Genomic DNA, 19,431 nt, shown 5'->3' on the forward strand with positions numbered 1-19,431 from the left:
GGAAAGGGCCATAGCTTTGGTTTGAAGGGTCCCGGTGCAGGCTGTAGCTGTAAATAGCACAAATTAATAATGTTAATTTTTTTTTTTTTTTTTTTTTTAAGTTTGTAGTCAAATGTAAAATATAATTGCCTGCACTGTGTAAATTAAACATAGATTAACAATTGTTAAAACTACTAGTAATTCAGTAAAGAGCTCTGAGGGATTTTCTTGCTTCTAATTTCTTGGATCAACTTTAAGGCTGGGACACACCAAACAGACTTCAAAGATCTAGCAGCATCAAAATCCGACACACCGCTCAGACTACAGCTGACTGTAAACTAACATCTGGGTTTTGTGCCTTCATCAGATTAATTAAATGATCAGCAGAAATCAATAGCATATATTTGTCATTTAAAAGGAGAAACTAAAACAAAGATATACAAGGCAAATCCAGATAAAAGAAATGTAAACAAATCAGTGCTTACCATTTTGACTACAATTAAAGTATAATTGATATTCAAAGATAAAATATATTTAATAGAAAACCATTATATTATTATTAAATCAATCCAGCCTTCTTTCAATAAATGAACAAATAAATAAAAAGTGTTAATTATTTCAAATATATTTGACCGCCAGTGTGTAAATAAAATAATGCATGTGATCATAATAGCAAATTTTTATTAGGCTATAATCAGGGGCATCATACACTCATGATTATGGTCATGCTATAACATATTTTTAATAAGACTGAGTTTATATTTAATGTGAATTTAACATTGAAAGTTAATGTGAACAAAACATTGCAAGTAGTGCTACTATTCATAACACTTTCGTTGTACAGAAAGAGGGCAAATGACATTTAGCTTACATCAAAGAACATTTTTACTAACATTCTAATTGAAGCACTCTCAAAAACACCCATTAAAATCACTGAAGCTGTATTAAATGAATATCTTACAGATTCGTACACACATTCATACTTTGTTATTTCTGATGAGGGAATGCACCAGAGAGAAGTATTCAGACATTGAGCCAGTGAAAAAAACACCAGTATTTTAGCAGTGACTCATATTAACACCTCTGATTGGCCATTGCTATGGCATTTATATACAGGTGCTTCTCAATAAATTAGAATGTCGAGGAAAAGTCCACTTATTTCAGCAATTCAACTCAAATTGTGAACTCGTGTATTAAATAAATTCAATGAACGTAGACTGAAGTAGTTTAAGTCTTTGGTTCTTTTAATTGTGACGATTTTGGCTCACATTTAACAAAAACCCACCAATTCACTATCTCAACAAATTAGAATATGATTTGATTTGATTTTTTATTTTTATACAGGAAAAGATTAAATACGCTAGACACGCTAATCAACTCAAAACACCTGCAAAGGTTTCCTGAGCCTACAAAATGGTCTCTGACAGTCATTAACACCATTCACAGGTAGTGTAAGTCATAAACATTAATTTTCAATAAGCTGGCTGTTCACAGAGTGCTGTATCCAAGCATGTTAATAGAAAGTTGAGTGGAACGAAAAAGTGTGGAAGAAAAAGATTCACAACCAACCGAGAGAACCGCAGCCTTATGAGGATTGTCAAGGAACCTGGATTCAAGAATTTAAGAGAACTTCAGATGGAATGGACTGAGTCTGGGGTCAAGGCATCAAGAGCCACCACACACAGACATGTCAGGGAATTTGACTACAGTTGTCATATTCCTCTTGTTAAGCCACTCCTGAACCACAGACAACGTCAGAGGCATCTTACCTGGGCTAAGGAGAAGAAAAACTGGACTGTTGCCATTGGTCCAAAGTCCTCTTATCAGATGAGAGCAAGTTTTATATTTTATTTGGAAACCAAGATCCTACAGTCTGGAGCAAGGGCGGAGAAGCTCATAGCCCAAGTTACTTTAAGTCCAGTGTTAAAGTTTCCACAGTCTGTGATGATTTAGGGTGCAATGTCATCTGCTGGTGTTGGCTCATTGTGTTTTTTGAAAACCAAAGTCACTGCACCCATTTACCAAGAACTTTTGGAGTACTTCATGCTTCCTTCTGCTGAGCAGCTTTTTGAAGATGCTGATTTCATTTTCCAGCAAGATTTGGCACCTGCCCACAATTCCAAATCACCAAAAGTTGGTTAAATGACCATGGTGTTGGGGTTCTTGACTGGCCAGCAAACTCACCAGACCTGAACCCCAGAGAGAATCTATGGGTGATTGTCAAGAGGAAAATGAGAAACAAGAGACCAAACAATGCAGATGAGCTGAAGGCCACTGTCAAAGAAATCTAGGCTTCCATACCACCTCAGCAGTGCCACAAACTGATCACCTCCATGCCATGCCAAATTGAGGCAGTATCTAAAGCAAAAGGAGCCCATGCCAAGTATTGAGTACATGTACAGTAAATTAGCATACTTTCCAGAAGGCCAACAATTCACTAAATGTTTTCTTCTCTTTTTTTTATTGGTTTTATGAAGTATTCTAATTTGTTGAGATGAATTGGAGGGTTTTTGTTAAATGTGAGCCAAAATCATTACAATTAAAAGAACCAAAGATTTAAACTACTATAGTCTGTGTGCACTAAATTTATTTAATACACAAGTTTCACAATTAGAGTTGAATTACTGAAATAAATGAACTTTTCCTCAACATTCTAATTTACTGAGAATGGAAACATTTAGACAAAAAGGTTCTTCTGTGGCATCGTGAAGCACCGTTATTTTTAAGGGTGGAGTTTCAAGAAAGCCACACATTTGTGACACACTTTCTCTATATCCTTAGCATTGTTTAAATATTTTGTATTATTATCACGTGTTCTAACATAAATGCATTAAAATAGTACATAAAAACACCAATGTGACCGGTTCAAAAGCTAAATGCAATTTACATTTCAGTTCAATATTCATTTTAAACTGTAGCCATTTGTCACGTACGGTGTTACAAGAAGCACGGGAGAGATCCAAATGCAGGTAAACAGGTTTATTAAGGGGCAATCCAAAAGAGTAAACAGTCCAGGCAGGGTCGGTCGGTCGGTCGGTCGGACACACACACACACACACACACACACACACACACACACACACACACACACACGTCTATGTTACTAAGAGGGGACTATCGCTCTACACTGACCAAGAGGGGACCAGTGTTTCTGGTCATTTTTAAGAAACAAAAATTACATACAAAATGTTCATTTGAGGTCTTTTTTCATAATATAACTGAAAAAATGCATTTTTAATTTTTTTTAAAAACATGCCAAGTGGGGACCTGAGTGACGTCTACCTATCCAACAGAGGACCTCCATAGACTGCAATGCAACTGTGTGTTCAAACATTAGGGCAATTGTACCAAGTGTTTCTTTACAATCTAACTATATTTAAATGCAACTCTAAACTTTGAAACATTCACACTATATCACCATTGAAGAAATATTCTGATAGAAATCCAAAATGTTTAATAAATTAGTATGACGTGCAGATATTTTCTGGGCTTGACACTAATACAAATACACTTCTTAATATATGAATGCAATCACACAGATATATATATATATATTTTTTTTTTTGTTTCAGTCAAACCAAAAAATATTAAGACAAAACAAACAAGACACTATAGTTAATTTGAGGATAGCAAAAATAAAGTAAAATGAAGAGCTCTTTAAGGTAACAATTGCATGTCAATACTTCTGAAAGTAAAGAGTGCATGTGTTAGATAAAATGAGTTTGGTCCCCAGTTAGATGGTGACGTGTGACGCCTGTTAGACTGAATCAACTCTTCTTACATCACAGACACATTGTAAACATTATATGTTAAGAAACAACATCATATGTTAAGTTAAGAAACAATATTATATGTTAACTTACGAAACAATATTATATGTTAACTTAAGAAACAATATTATATGTTAACTTAAGAAACAATATTATATGTTAACTTAAGAAACAATATTATATGTTAACTTAAGAAACAATATTATATGTTAGCTTGCTGCATTGAAAAATTTCAGTTGAGTTCAGTAAAAAATATCTTTTAACCAGGCTACTTTAGCTGTTTAACACTGACATTTTTCAGAGGCTCCATTTTTAGGGTATTATCAGCATTGCCATTATATTCAGAAATAAATAAATAAATAAATCAAAGTAATTTGTTAAATGTAAAGGCAACCAAACAGATCAAGTCATGCTTCACCATCTAACTGGGGACCGGTTTGATCTTGGAGGCTAATATTTCTTTTTTTTTTTTTTTTTTTTTTTTAAAGATAGATAGATAGATAGATAGATAGATAGAATAGTGCTAATGTTGATCTGAACACTTAGGTCCCCTGTTAAATGGTAAACTGCGACATCTCTTTGGTTGCTTTGACATTTCTTGAAGATTTCATGTTAACTTTGAAAATATTCACTTGGCTAAATTTCTAAATCAATGTTACAATCAACATATATTGTAACATTATATTATCATCCTTACCATATCATTCAGAGATGGTGAGAATGTGAAATATTGTTAAATGTAAGGTCAGCCAATCAGGCGTCACACTTCACCATCTAACAGGGGACCAGTGTTTTTATTTTATTTTTTTAATGCAACAATCAATATATAATTTTGAAAAACTCTGACATATTATAACCAGAAATTCTTCATAAAGTGGACTACCAGTAAATTTGCTAAAAATTTGGGACCAAAAATTATTCTGCCAATAGACCTGACCATTTTTTGCTTAAGTGCTATCTGATATTATCAAGATGAATTTGTTCTGACAGGTTAAATCTGAGTTCTTGTCATCTTTTATTACCATTATCTAAACTATAGCAAATAAACTGTGATAGCGTTTGAAATGTTCAAGGTGTCTGAATAAATGTAGTTTTTACTTTATACATACACAATATACGTATATGTACTTATAATACTGACACATTGAGAAGTGTCATTATAGTTAGTTTGTTAGCACTTAGTTTCTTTATTTTTCAAATAATAATAATAGTAATAAAAAGTAGTAATATAATTAGAGTCAGCCAGCTGTCAACAGTTCAAGGGCAGAGGTAATGCCTCTTATAATTAACTATATATATATATATATATATATATATATATATATATATATATATATATATATATATATATATATATATATATATATATATAAATAAAATTTTTATTATTATTTTTACATTTATTTGACATTTTCTTGGCTTTAACCCCAGTACACTTCTCAACGTATGAATGCAATCAAAACCCATTCTTGAGAAGGTCCTATCGGTGATGATAATTTGATCAGACAGATAGATAGATGGATGGATGGATGGATGGATGGATGGATAGAATAGTGCTAATGTTGATCTGAACACTTAGGTCCCCTGTTAAATGGTAAACTGCGACATCTCTTTGGTTACTTTGACATTTCTTGAAGATTTCATGTTGACTGAAAATATTCACTTGGCTAAATTTCTAAATCAATGTTACAATCAACATATATTGTAACTTTATATTATCATCCTTGCCATAGCATTCAGAGATGGTGAGAATGTGAAATATTGTTAAATGTAAGGTCAGCCAATCAGACGTCACACTTCACCATCTAACAGGGGACCAGTGTGCTTTAGTCTAGAGAAAACACTATTATATGCACAGACCTGTTGCTGTGTACGTTTAGTATGTACAGTTTAGTCTGTGTGGAATTGTTTTTATTATTTGACTTTTTTTTTTGTTCAACACAAACAAAAATGACCCTCATTGGCTGATAAGAAACATCAAAAGAGGATTCGTTGTAGAGTGTTTGACAAAATTAATGTCTTGTAATCTATAATGTATGTTCAGAGCACAGCCGAGTGATCCCGCGATCATTAAATCGAAACATGTACGCGTATTTAAAAGGGATTTTAATACCCCGCATTTTGAGAGTGACTCCCTGATGCTCGCAAGTTAGGCTTCATAACATATCTAGACTGTTATTAGTATGTAGGCTATAACAGGTTTTGTAGTTGTCTATAGATCTGTTATCTTTCTCTATTTGAACTTTGAATATATAGAGAGCACTTATTGTTTCTACTTAATACGACTATTATGTCATTTGTTATGTGTTTATTTGTCTGTTCAGTTTGTGAAAAGAAGTTCACTTTCAGTCGGTCACTCTCAGCGTCACATCGGTGATGACTGACACATTGTGATCCTACTTCTAGAAGCTCATAATTCATGTACGGTTCCAATGTCTAAAGAGACTCACATAAAATCATGCAGGAGAGAATCCAGGCAGTTGAACAAAACCTTTTACACAGCTTGAGTGTTGTTGTTTTTACTGCATATGATAATTCATACTCAGAAAGTAGAACTGAAATTATATTTATTACAGGATGATTTTTCCAGTCAAATATTTTTAGACCAGAAGTTCGTCACTGAGATTCCTTTTTGTATCTGTAAAAATCTTGTCTTGTGGCTTGAGTTAAGTGTTGGCATTAATGCTAATCAAACAATAAAAGGCGAGGAGAAAATAATTACATTAATTTCTCCAGTAAAGCATAATGATTAGTTTATGTTAATTTACACCAACAAAACAAATTTATGTGTTAAAAAGAGCAGAAAGAGCTCTTTAAGGTAACAATTGCATGTCAATACTTCTGACAGTAAAGAGTGCATGTGTTAGATAAAATGAGTTTGGTCCCCAGTTAGATGGTGACGTGTGACGCCTGTTAGACTGAATCACCTCTTCTTACATCACAGACACATTGTAAACATTATATGTTAAGAAACAACATCATATGTTAAGTTAAAAAACAACATTATATGTTAACTTAGGAAACATCATTATATGTTAACTTAAGAAACAATATTATATGTTAACTTAAGAATCAATATTATATGTTAACTTAAGAAACAACATTATATGTTAACTTAAGAAACAATATTATATGTTAACTTAAGAAACAACATTATATGTTAACTTAAGAAACAACATTATATGTTAACTTAAGAAACAATATTATATGTTAACTTAAGAAACAACATTATATGTTAACTTAAGAAACAACATTATATGTTTACTTAAGAAACAATATTATATGTTAACTTAAGAATCAATATTATATGTTAACTTAAGAAACAACATTATATGTTAACTTAAGAAACAATATTATATGTTAACTTAAGAAACAACATTATATGTTAACTTAAGAAACAATATTATATGTTAACTTAAGAAACAACATTATATGTTAACTTAGGAAACATCATTATATGTTAACTTAAGAAACAATATTATATGTTAACTTAAGAAACAATATTATATGTTAAGTTAAGAAACAATATTATATGTTAACTTAAGAAACAATATTATATGTTAACTTAAGAAACAATATTATATGTTAACTTAAGAAACAATATTATATGTTAGCTTGCTGCATTGAAAAAATTCAGTTGAGTTCAGTAAAATATCTTTTAACCAGGCTACTTTAGCTGTTTAACACTGACATTTTTCAGAGGCTCCATTTTTAGTGTATTATCAGCATTGCCATTATATTCAGAAATAAATAAATAAAAGTAATTTGTTAAATGTAAAGGCAACCAAACAGATCACGTCATACTTCACCATCTAACTGGGGACCGGTTTGATCTTGGAGGCTAAATGGGAATTTTTTTTTTTTAATAGATAGATGGATAGATGTATAGATAGATAGATAGATAGATAGATAGATAGATAGATAGATAGATAGATAGATAGATAGAAAGATAGATAGATAGATAGATAGATAGATAGATAGATAGATAGATAGATAGATAGATAGATAGATAGATAGATAGATAGAATAGTGCTAATGTTGATCTGAACACTTAGGTCCCCTGTTAAATGGTAAACTGCGACATCTCTTTGGTTGCTTTGACATTTCTTGAAGATTTCATGTTAACTTTGAAAATATTCACTTGGCTAAATTTCTAAATCAATGTTACAATCAACATATATTGTAACATTATATTATCATCCTTACCATATCATTCAGAGATGGTGAGAATGTGAAATATTGTTAAATGTAAGGTCAGCCAATCAGGCGTCACACTTCACCATCTAACAGGGGACCAGTGTTTTTATTTTATTTTTTTATTTACTGCATTAAAATCTTCAGTTGGCTCCAGTAAATTAGATGAACTGAATGTCTTTTAACATTTGCACATTTGTAGATCCAACTCAAAATTATCAATGCAACAATCAATATATATTTTTGAGTTTTGACCTCTATGTGTGTATTAGTGTCAGGTGTTGTATGGAGAGCTACAATAAAATACTTTAAGCATTGGCACTTTAGTCGTTTAACACACTGACATTTTTCAGAGCAGCACTTGATTTAGGGGCTCCATTTTTATTATCAACATTGCCAAGAAAAGTAAAACAACAAATCAAAATGAAAATAATAAAATATGTTTATTTAAAAAAAAAATTAAATAGTTCAAAATTACAGTGGCTTACATCAAAGTTATAACAGGTCTAAAACAGAGTCCCAAACAGCAGCTGAAAACAGCTGTAGTCAGTCATTTCAATGCTATGACACACTGATGCTGCATGTACATGGACCTTCAGTGTCACGGCACAGTTAGGACTCAACACTGATACTCCACATCACACGCTCTCAGGGTTTATGGGCTCAGTACTGTTCACCCAAACTTCTCTTAACTGAAATTATTCTGTTGAGCACAAAGTATTTAACTGTTTTCCAGTCTCTTCCATTACCATTTAGAATCCTGTTTGCATTTATGCGTCTTTCACAGTCCACTTTTCCAGGAGCCTTCATTTCCTCAAAGTAGATCTTGAAACAGTGTTCTATGACTTTCCTCTCTGTTTCTGACCAGGGCTTTCTGGGTTTTGCTATTTAACAAAATTAAAAGATAAAAAATATATATAGTGAATAAATATATGAATGAATTAAAAAAATGTAATGTCAGTAATACATACTTCACAAAGTTGAAAACATGAAAAGACAATGATCTTTAGATCTTGTGTATTGTTTATGGTGAATGGAACATACCGTTTTGATTTATTGGCACTAGTGATTTACTGATGTATCCGAGACTGAAGACTGAAGACTTTCCTGAGCTGTAGCTGTTTGTGGTTGATATTTGATAAGACTGGTGATCAAACCTGTAAATTCACACCAGTTTTTATATCCAATCATTTTAATGCTTATTGTAAACTCTACAATAAGTCTTTGCACATAGTTTTGACTTCCTGAAGGCTTTCCTCAATAGTAGGATGCTCTTCCACTGATTTGCTCATCATTCTGCTTAAGATATGTTTAGTCTTTCATCCCATTGAAGACTGAAGTTACTCGTTCTGACATGTAGAGACAGACCAAGTGGATCCTGGGTGGAGGGTGTAGTGGTCTGATGAGGGTGTTGTCCATACGTCAGGATGTAATGGACCAAGCATCCTGCTACCTGTAATATAGTAGATTAATTTATAACAATCTCTAGTTATGGCCACCTGACTAAGCTGTACAGAATTAATACAATTAATAATGATAATGTCATGAACGCTGAAAGTGACATGCAGAACAATTCAACAAGTGCTCTTTTTTTGTAAAACTGATTTTATTATTGCATACATTAAACTTGTTGACTTGCATCCCCTTTAATACTCAAACCCAGTCCCAAATTAAAAGATGTAATTCATGTAATAACACACTAGTTATTAGTGATTAACCTAACATTTTAAGCATCCAGAATTGTGTATTAGTTAAGAATAAACAAACCAGTAATTAATTATTAACTTTTTCACAATTATTGAGTGGCTCTTACTAAGTGATATTCAAGTTTATTGACCAGAATAAGCCAATAATTATTGATTAATTAATGCATTATTCTGGATTACCAATGCATTATTTCCTTAAAATAAAGTGTTGAAGTGTAAAGTTTCACTTTACAATAAGTCAGGTCAAGTCAATTTCTATTTATAGAGCACAACATTAACACAACCATCATTGATCCAACGTGCTTTACAAGAAAAGGTTACTTTAAAAGCAACAGAGATCAAAAATAAAAATAAAAATATGTATATATACACATTTAAAAAAATAAAAACATACATCAAAAGAACCGTACACCGCATCACTCAAATGCAAGGGTGTAAAAATGAGTCTTTAAGTTTGATTTAAAAACACTGAGCGATGGACAGGACACATTAACTAACAATGAGAAATACATTTGTTTAAATATTTAAGCTTTGTTAACATTAAAAAAAATACAACTGTTTATTTTTTGTTAATGTTAGTTCAGCTCCATTAAATAATATTTATTAATACATTATTAATATCAAACATTGTATTTGTTAATGATAAAAGTAATGTTTACTAACATTAATAAACACTTTAAAAGTGATTTTCATGTTAACTAGTGTTAAACAATGACATCTTATGGGAAAGTGCTACTATTTTATGAAATATAGTAAAGACCATACCAATGCGGATTGTTTTTTCTTCACTTTGATCAGTAATCTCTATTGTGTTGTAGTGCTATCTGCCCTGTTCACGCTCTCTCTCTCTCCCACAAACATTCACACCTCTCACAGGATCAACACCTAACCAGTGAGTCTGGGATCAGGAAGATTGGTTTAATGTTTTTAAAAGAAGACTTTTCTGCTAATCAAGGCTGCATTTACCTGATTAGAAATATTGTAAAATGAATTTAAAATTGTGAAATATGTCAGCATCATTACTCCACTCTTCAGTGTCAAATGATCTTCAGAAATCATTTAAATTAGCAGAATTTATGTTCTTTTATTATCAATTATTATTGGTTCTCAGTCATTAATAATGATTCTTATGTTATCAGTGTTGAAAGCATATTTTCCTGCTTCATAGTTTTGTGGAAACTGTGATATATAGTACTTTTTAGGATATTCAATGAAAATAAAGGTCAAAATTACAGCATTTATTTAAAATAAACTGAATAGACCTATATCGAGATATCTATAGATATCTTGCCTATATATATATACATATACATATATATATATATATATATATATAGAGAGAGAGAGAGAGAGAGAGAGAGAGAGAGAGAGAGAGAGAGAGAGAGAGAGAGAGAGAGAGAGAGAGAGAGAGAGAGAGAGAGAGAACTGTTACTTTAAACTGTGATAATATTTAACTATTTTCACTGTACTTTTTATTATTAAATAAATGCAGACTTGGTGAGCAGAATATTCTTTTAAAGACATTTAAAAATCGTACTGATCCCAAACCAAACTGATTTAACATTGTTTGTAACAAGTTTGCCAAGTTAATTCCATTATTTTACATTAAAACTCAAAGTAAATTTGATTTACTACAAATAAATAACAATTCATGAAATAACTCAGAAATATGAGCTAATTGAAATAGAAATGTACCTGTCTCCATGAGCTGTCAGGATCTCCACAGTCGAACATCATTTCTTCTCCTTTAGTGATGTTTGTGGTCACAGATGCACACAAATCTGCTCTTTTCTGTTCATCAACGATCTGTTGGTCACAAACACATACACACGCACAAATTAGCTTTAGAGAATACATACATTTATGATACAAGTTTAATATGTGTCCCAGTTGTTTTCGAGTTCCAATGATTATCAATATTAAACATTTTATCAAGTATGATTATCAGTACAATCTTTATAACTGTGCATCAAAATTAAAATACACTAAATATTGAAGCCACTGATTATCTATAATTTCTGTTTCTGTATTTTTTCACACTGCACACTATGAACAAGTAATAACATTGCACAGTACACTTCTTGAAATTCATAAGCTACTATGCCAAGTATTTAATTAATATTTGCAGTCATACAGTATTGGAGACCGAGTCTTAAATGATAACTTACCTTTCTCTTGACTCTTGACTGAAATATGTCTTTATCTTTCCCAGATGCGATGAATTTCAAAGCTTCCTTTTCAGGACAGACTCTTCTGGGTCTCATTTTCCTGTGAAATATTCAAGATCTTTTTAGGGTACACTGCATTTGCCAAAATGAAAAACAATATTTAGAAACAACCACAAAAAAAATCTATCAACAAATGAACAAATATATACAGTAAATAGAGATTAAACAGCACTAACATTTACTAAGAGACTACATGCAAATTTTAACAGTCTGCATGCATTTTTGCATTTTTGGCAGACATTTATTTTTTAAGGCTACCATTTACATATTATCAGAATCTAAATTCAGAATATATAACTTACCTTTTCAGTCTTGAATGGAAAAAAGAGATGAGAAATGGCCTTAGTAGGCTTTGTTGTATGTGGTCCCTTGTAGGCAATGTAGGAATCTCAAAAAGCAGTTTGTCCTTCAAGGTTTTGGAATTTTATTTCACAAAAAACTAAAAAATTAAATGTAGATTCTGTCAGGAAAACAGTATATATATATATAACCCCACCCAGCTATCTGGACCGTGATTGGATGAGACTCAGTCTGGATACTGTTGGTACTGTTGCTGTGAAGGGCATGTGATAATGTGGAGGCATTAGTGTTATTAGCATATAAGAAGAGAGCACAATCAGTTTACCAGACGCTGCTGGGGGAATTGGGGGATGTGGGGATTCTTTAAAACAAGTCACTTTGACTGGGATTGGTTTGCTTTTAGATTATGTAGCTTGAAAAATAATCAGGGAATTTTTTTTTTTTTTTTTTACACTCAAGGGCATTTAGTGCTAGAAAGATTATAAAAGTATTAAAAACTATTTGTGTTGTATTCAAAGTCTTCTGAAGTCATACAATAAGTTTATGTGAAAAGTTTCAACATTGAGGTATTCATCGCTGAAAATAATTCCACTCTATAAACACAGTCATCATAAAATACAGCTGAATTTGAGTTTGAGATAAAAGACATCAAAACTGACGTAATAAATGTCCCTGTCCACAGCGTCTGTTGATGCAAAGGTATCTCAATGAAACCAGTGAAATACCCTGCACATGGAAAACCTGCACTAAATAGACAAACTAAAAATTGACGCCAAGGGCTCCTGACCAAGAGTCAAGGATTGAGAAAGTGTAAAAGACGGTCCCCAATGAGACTGTGAATTGTGACGCCTGTTTGGTTGCCTTTACATTTATCAATATTTCATATTCTGTTTATCTATGAAACAACAATGTAGATAATAACACAGAAACAGCCATTCTTGCCATCAGAAATAGTTAAACTTAAGTAAAAACATAAGACATAGAGTGACTCGTCAGGTCGAGATGCAATGCATAAGAGAATGGCCAGCATGCTGATGACTGGTCATACAGAAGCTGATCATACAGATGATCGGTCATACAGACCGCGTCATACAGACAGTGATCATATCCTGATGTAACCCATCGCTCTCCAGCTGGAGGAAGTGCTGCTTTATAATCACAGAACATTCACTCACTATTAAAATGATTCTGGCTGCTAGAAAGGAGAACATATCCTACAACATGAGTAAGTTCTACATTTTCTAATCACTTATTCTACAAATGTTGCACCTATGTTTAAACATGTTTAACAAAACAATTTTTCCTTTTTTTTCTTTTAAGAAAAGTCAAGTCAACAGTTCACATTGTTCACTCTAAACAAGAATTTCACTTCATCAGAAGGTTCAGTCCTCAAAAAAAGGTATGTTGCTACTCAATATATTTTGAATATAAAATGTTCTGAATACAAAAATATATACTCCCAAAAATGGAATTGCCACAATCAACAAGAATAAAAGATGTCAATATCATTTCAAGACAAGTAAACCTTTTAGTGTTAGTGTATAGTCATTTGAATATCTTTCAGTTTCAGGGACCAGCTTTAACGTTTAAACCTGTGAGTTTTGGCTGTCCATGTTAAAGACTGGAAATGTAACAATAAAATAAACATCCTATAAACACATTTTCAGCAATTATGGAACCTCCAAAGATTTGAGCCATAATTAATAATTTGTATTGTATATTTTCTATCAGCTGCATGCAGAATCTGGATTGTTGGGATAGCTACATTGGACGTGGTGGAAAGCGAGCAAGGGAAACCATGGGCACCAATCTCAGTGTGTCCTCCCAGGTCCAGTGTTTGGGGTGACCTCCTTCCTTTCTTCCAACAGTGTCTTAAAGAAAGAACTGAACAAATGAAGATTATGCTTTCTTCAATCGACCCGAGGCACCACTGGAGGAAAGGTGGACAAAGTCAGGAAGTTTGTGAACAATGTGATGGCCGGGTTTGTTCTCTGTGTTAATGGAGCATTGTCCATCATCCACACATAGTGTTTGACAAACCTGGGCTATATTTAAATGATGAGGTTCATTTAAGCCCTAAGGGAAATGATATATATATATTTTACTGATATTATCCAGTGTTTTAGAGACCACAGACCACAGACCCTGATGCCGGATTGGTGCATGTTATGGGAAAGAAGGTCTCCTGTATTTTTTTTTTAAGTACCTGTAAAAGTACCCAGCAGTGTGTTCAACAAATGCCTAACTTAATAAAAGTATTGCCCGGACTTACTGCTATGATCTTATTTTATTTATCTAGCGTTTAAAAATAAAATAATATACAATGCCTAAAATATAAACAGCTTCTTTGCAAAAATGTTGAGTTTCAACCTAAATTTAATAATAATAAATTAATATCTGGTATAATTAAATACTATTTGTATCATTTCATTTATAAAATACACTTAAATAGACCTGCTTTCTTTTCTGGGCTTTGCTTGTATGTCCAAATACCTGCTCGCTGTGAGAGGGCAGGTGATAATGTGGAGGCATTAGTGTTATTAGCATATGAAGAGAGGAGACCATCAGTTTACCAGACACTGCTGGGGGAACTGGGGGTGTGGGGATTCTTTAAAACAAGTCACTTTGATTCGGATTGATCTGCTTTAAGATTATGTAGCTGGAAAAATAATCAGATTTCATTTTACTTTTTTATAATGCACTAGCCAGGAAAGACCACCATACACATTGTAGATACTGATATATATATATATATATATATATATATATATATATATATATATATATATATATATATATATGTGTGTGTGTATGTATGATTCAATGTTTAGGTCTCCATTTTGTTCACTATTGAACGGTCATTTCTACACAGACTAAACTGAACATACTAAACTTACACAGCAACAGGTCTGAACCTGAACTGTACTACTAACGTAAAAAGATTAAGAACGCCGCATTTAAAGTCTTTTAAATCATTGATGCAACTTATAAAAATTACATTTTCAGAATGAGGAATTGTTTTATTTTTTTTGTGTGGCTTAAAGACGGGTTTTGAGTAGACTTTTCTATTTAAATTATTAATTTTAAGTTTACTCCGTGACGTCACGTTGTTGTTCTAATCGACGTTCAGAAGAATCTGTTCAACACGGAGGATAATCACAAGCGACTGGAGCAAACTTATGGAACAACTTGTAAGTACATCAAGACAATTGTGAAAATGTCTTATTGAATATCACGATAAAGGGATGTTTTTATTTTTGGGAAATGATGTTTTTACACAGCGCTCAAGTGCTTTTGAATGTGCATTGATTTGGATTCTATTTTAGCATCACTGCTCACAGTATGATGTTAACGTCAAAGAAGGGCACTAATCTTAACGTTAGCTGGCATTTCATCACTAAACAATTTGAATGTCACTGGTGTTAACTGTGATGTTCAGGACTGCTTTTCTCAAAAGCATTATGAGCAAGTCGATTGTTGAGACCATTTGGTGTCAAATGTTTCTATGCTCATCTTAGCCAAACAGTGCTTTTTTGGGGAAATGCCCTGGTAAACGTGTGTTTGTTTGTTTTTTGGTCTGTTTTTAAACAACTAGCTTCTAAGAGTACTAATCCAGAATTAGGTTTAAGCTTATACACAGACATGAATATTTTATATATTAAAATTACAAAAGAAATGTACAAACTTGTAGTAAACCTTTACAAATATTTCTTAAACTGCAGGCTGAGCTGGATGCTGAATATATCAGAGTGAGCCTCAACACTTCAGGTACTGTAACTTCAAGTTGTGTGAAGTGTCCGAACATAACAGGACACAGACTTGGCTTTGTCTTTTCCAATGTCGGTTAAACACTTTACGTTTTTGTGGTTTTCTAGGTTTCACCATATCAGAGACCTGCAGGATTTCACAGACATTCATGAGATTCTAAACGTCTGATCTTCATGTGAGGGAAAATCACAAACACTTAACTGCCTCTATCACCGTTTTTTTATAATTATAGTTTTTTTTTTTACATGATGTCAACATGAAAGGAGCCCTTCATGCTTTCCCAGTGTACATGTGTGAGAATAAATGTTCTTTAGGACATGAAATGTAAGAATTAAGTGCCATAATAGATCTGAAATAAGAGTGGTGGAATTATGATGTTAGAGCTGCGGGTTGCTTTGAGAGTTTTTCAATTTATGAATAAAATAGTGCCTGTGGTAAACATAACTTGACGATGCTTCTATTTATTTTCTACAGTGTAAACTGCACACACTCACAGCCTAAAACTTTCTTATTTAAATTAAAATTAAATAAAAAATTAAATTTATGCATTTAGCAGACGCTTTTATCCAAAGCGACTTACAGGACTTTTCAGGCTATCAATCTTTACATAGATAATTGGTGTCCACAAAAAATAGAGTATTTAGAACTTATGGGTTTTTAGAGTGTAGAAGTGATGTGACTAAACTAAAGCACACTGGTCCCCTGTTAGATGGTCAAGTGTGATGCTGGTTGACCTTACATTTAGCATCTTCACTATCTGTGCATGCAACGCCAATGTTGATCATAACACTAAAATACCCGTTCAACAAACACTGTAAAAAGAGTTTAGGGTAAAAAAATAAAACCATATTAATACTGCTAGTGAACAATCAAAAGTAATTTAAGTAATTTTTAGTAATATAAGTAATATACTAATATACATCATAGTCAAAATTGTGTATAAAGACAGATAATATGTGTAACTCATATGTCATTATTACATTCAGAAATAATGTAAAAAATGGCTAAATAGAATTAAACTTAGTAGGCTTCTCATGGCAAAATCAGCTAAATAGACGTCACATTTCACCATCTAACTGGGGACCAAAGTCATTCTAACAAAATCTCTTCTGTGTCTATTTCCACACTGCTTAAACTCCACAAGTGTTCTCAACTGGTCACATATTGACAGAAAACACTGTTTCTCCACATGCAGGTGCTTCATGGCTTTGAATGAGAAACCTTTAGCATCAAAATGCAGAATCTATGGGCAAATGTTATTTCCTGATGAAATAATATATTGGGGTATACTTACTCATGGACATTTAGTCCAAGAAAGATTATAAAAGTATTAAAAACTATTTGTGTTGTATTCAAAGTCTTCTGAAGTCATACAATAAGTTTCTGTGAAAAGTTTCAACATTGAGGTATTAACTGCTGAAAATAATTCCACTCCATAAATACAGTCATCATAAAATACAGGGAAGGGAAGGAAAGCACGCACGCACGCACGCACGCACGCACGCACGCACGCACGCACGCACGCACGCACGCACGCACGCACGCACGCACGCACGCACGCACGCACGCACGCACGCACGCACGCACGCACGCACGCACACACACACACACGCACGCACGCACACACACACACACACACACACACACACACACACACACACACACACACACACACACACACACACACACACACACACACACACACACACACGAAGAGCAGACTCTGGAAAGTAACATTCATACGACAAGGACTCCGTGACAAAGACTCAGACAGACCAGGTATTTATACACAGAAGGATAATGGGGAAACAGGAGACAGGTGGGTAAACAATCAATTAACTAAAACAAGGAGGAAGGTGACCAAATAAGGGAACAGGAAGTGATAAGATGACAGACACCGTGGGAACGGAGGACACCTAGTGGACACCCAGGGAACACAACCCAGACACTGTGACACCATTAGCTGTTCATTTTCTTATTTTTATAGTTTATAGTTTTAAATTGTGTAAATTCACAATATTAATGCAACATGTGTCCCTCATTCCTGAAAATACATTTAGCTATTTATACTGTATATATTACAGCACAATTTTAATGTACTGTAAAATGGGCCTTTATAGAAGAAACATTCATTAGTTTGGAGCTTTTTAAGCTCAAAAAACAAAGATGTAATTATGTTTAATTAAAGTTATAAATTGTTACTCCCACACAACAATGTTTCCATACATGTAATTTATTTCCCTTTATCATGCGCACATGAAATAGTTTTCTGGAGTTTTCAAATGTGATTGTTTTGAGGACTGAACAAATGTGCTTTTTACCCTCCACCAATAATAATAATAATGATAGCCTAATAATAATTTTAAAAATTAAAATAAATAAATAAAGAAGCTATAAAATAAGACAATGTAGAATAACATGTTTTTCTTTCATTTGCAGAAATAATCTGAGACTATAACATTTAGCATACAAAAACATTTGCTACATAAAATCAGCTGTATATTAATGGCACTTGAGCAGAATTTATTACTTATTACTTATTCAGTGGTTATTATTCTGAACGTGATGCTGTGGTCCTCTGTGTTTTTTGAGCAAAGACATCTGAAGAACTTTCTGTACTGCTCCCTGACCTGGACAAGAATGAGACGAGAGGAGCTGAGTGACTTCATGATATTATTTTAACCTCTGAAAGTCATGAACAAGATTAGAGTTTGTTTGGAATAAACAGCTTAGAAAACGTTGCTTTTAGATACTAGATCTGCATTTTTAGAAACAGGAGTATTTAAATATTCATGCTTTCCTTTACTTCAATAACCTGTGCAGGATGATAAAATGTCTTATTAGGACAAAATGAAGAAAATTTTTAAGGATGTCAGGATGTCAGTGGCGCAGTTTGATGCTTTATCTGCCATACTATAGCCACATATTAAAAATAAGACCAAATTTCTGTATACTTAGTTTGCAAGGCAGTGTGTAAACATGATTGACAAAGCATGAGGTCATGTTAATTTTTTAACATACAAAAATGTTGTACTCAGTTTAAACAAACTGCCTCTGACATTACTCTCTAAGACCCTGTTTGCACTAGTGCCTTTTCGTTTTGAAACAGCATTTTAGAAAGAAAATGATCCTCATCTACACTGGTGTTTTCACTGCATTTCATAAATGATCTCTGTCTATACTATGCACAGCTGAAAATGCATGTCACATGACCATTCATACAGCTAAAACCATAGATAAGTAAAGGTAGATCCTCTATTATTTAGATGGTGGAGGCATCTGCATGCTTAGAGCGGTCGAATGAGAAATCTACCTATACATATCTCTACAACAATGAGCATGATGTTATTGTTTACATGGTCATCAAGGATATGCAGAGCGAATGTGAGCATCCACACAATTGTTTTCCAAAGTCTCTGTGTTGGTCAGTTTACACTTAATCACAGATCACCAAAATAAGAATAGGACCTCAGTGAAAACACCCAA

The 19,431-nt window shown here is 33.0% G+C and overlaps 1 protein-coding gene and 1 long non-coding RNA gene across 5 annotated transcripts in view; one reads left to right on the forward strand and one right to left on the reverse strand.

The window, feature by feature from the left end:
• Positions 1-12,434: 12,434 nt before the first annotated feature.
• On the forward strand, positions 12,435-14,888 carry LOC127948579 (uncharacterized). The gene is made up of 4 exons (XR_008152118.1): positions 12,435-13,402; positions 13,498-13,576; positions 13,742-13,806; positions 13,909-14,888. It is a non-coding gene; the product is annotated as an uncharacterized LOC127948579 (long non-coding RNA).
• A 2,819-nt stretch (positions 14,889-17,707) lies between these two features.
• Positions 17,708-19,431, reverse strand: part of LOC127948716 (uncharacterized) — an 80,620-nt gene continuing 78,896 nt past the window's right edge. For all 4 annotated transcript variants that reach the window (XM_052545361.1, XM_052545360.1, XM_052545362.1 and 1 more), the window contains one exon: positions 17,708-18,575. In XM_052545361.1, coding sequence (XP_052401321.1) covers positions 18,483-18,575 — 93 coding nt within the window. In that variant the 3' untranslated portion in view covers positions 17,708-18,482. The remainder of the gene's footprint in view (positions 18,576-19,431) is intronic.

Source organism: Carassius gibelio, chromosome B1, assembly GCF_023724105.1.
Source record: "Carassius gibelio isolate Cgi1373 ecotype wild population from Czech Republic chromosome B1, carGib1.2-hapl.c, whole genome shotgun sequence".
Taxonomy (NCBI): domain Eukaryota; kingdom Metazoa; phylum Chordata; class Actinopteri; order Cypriniformes; family Cyprinidae; genus Carassius; species Carassius gibelio.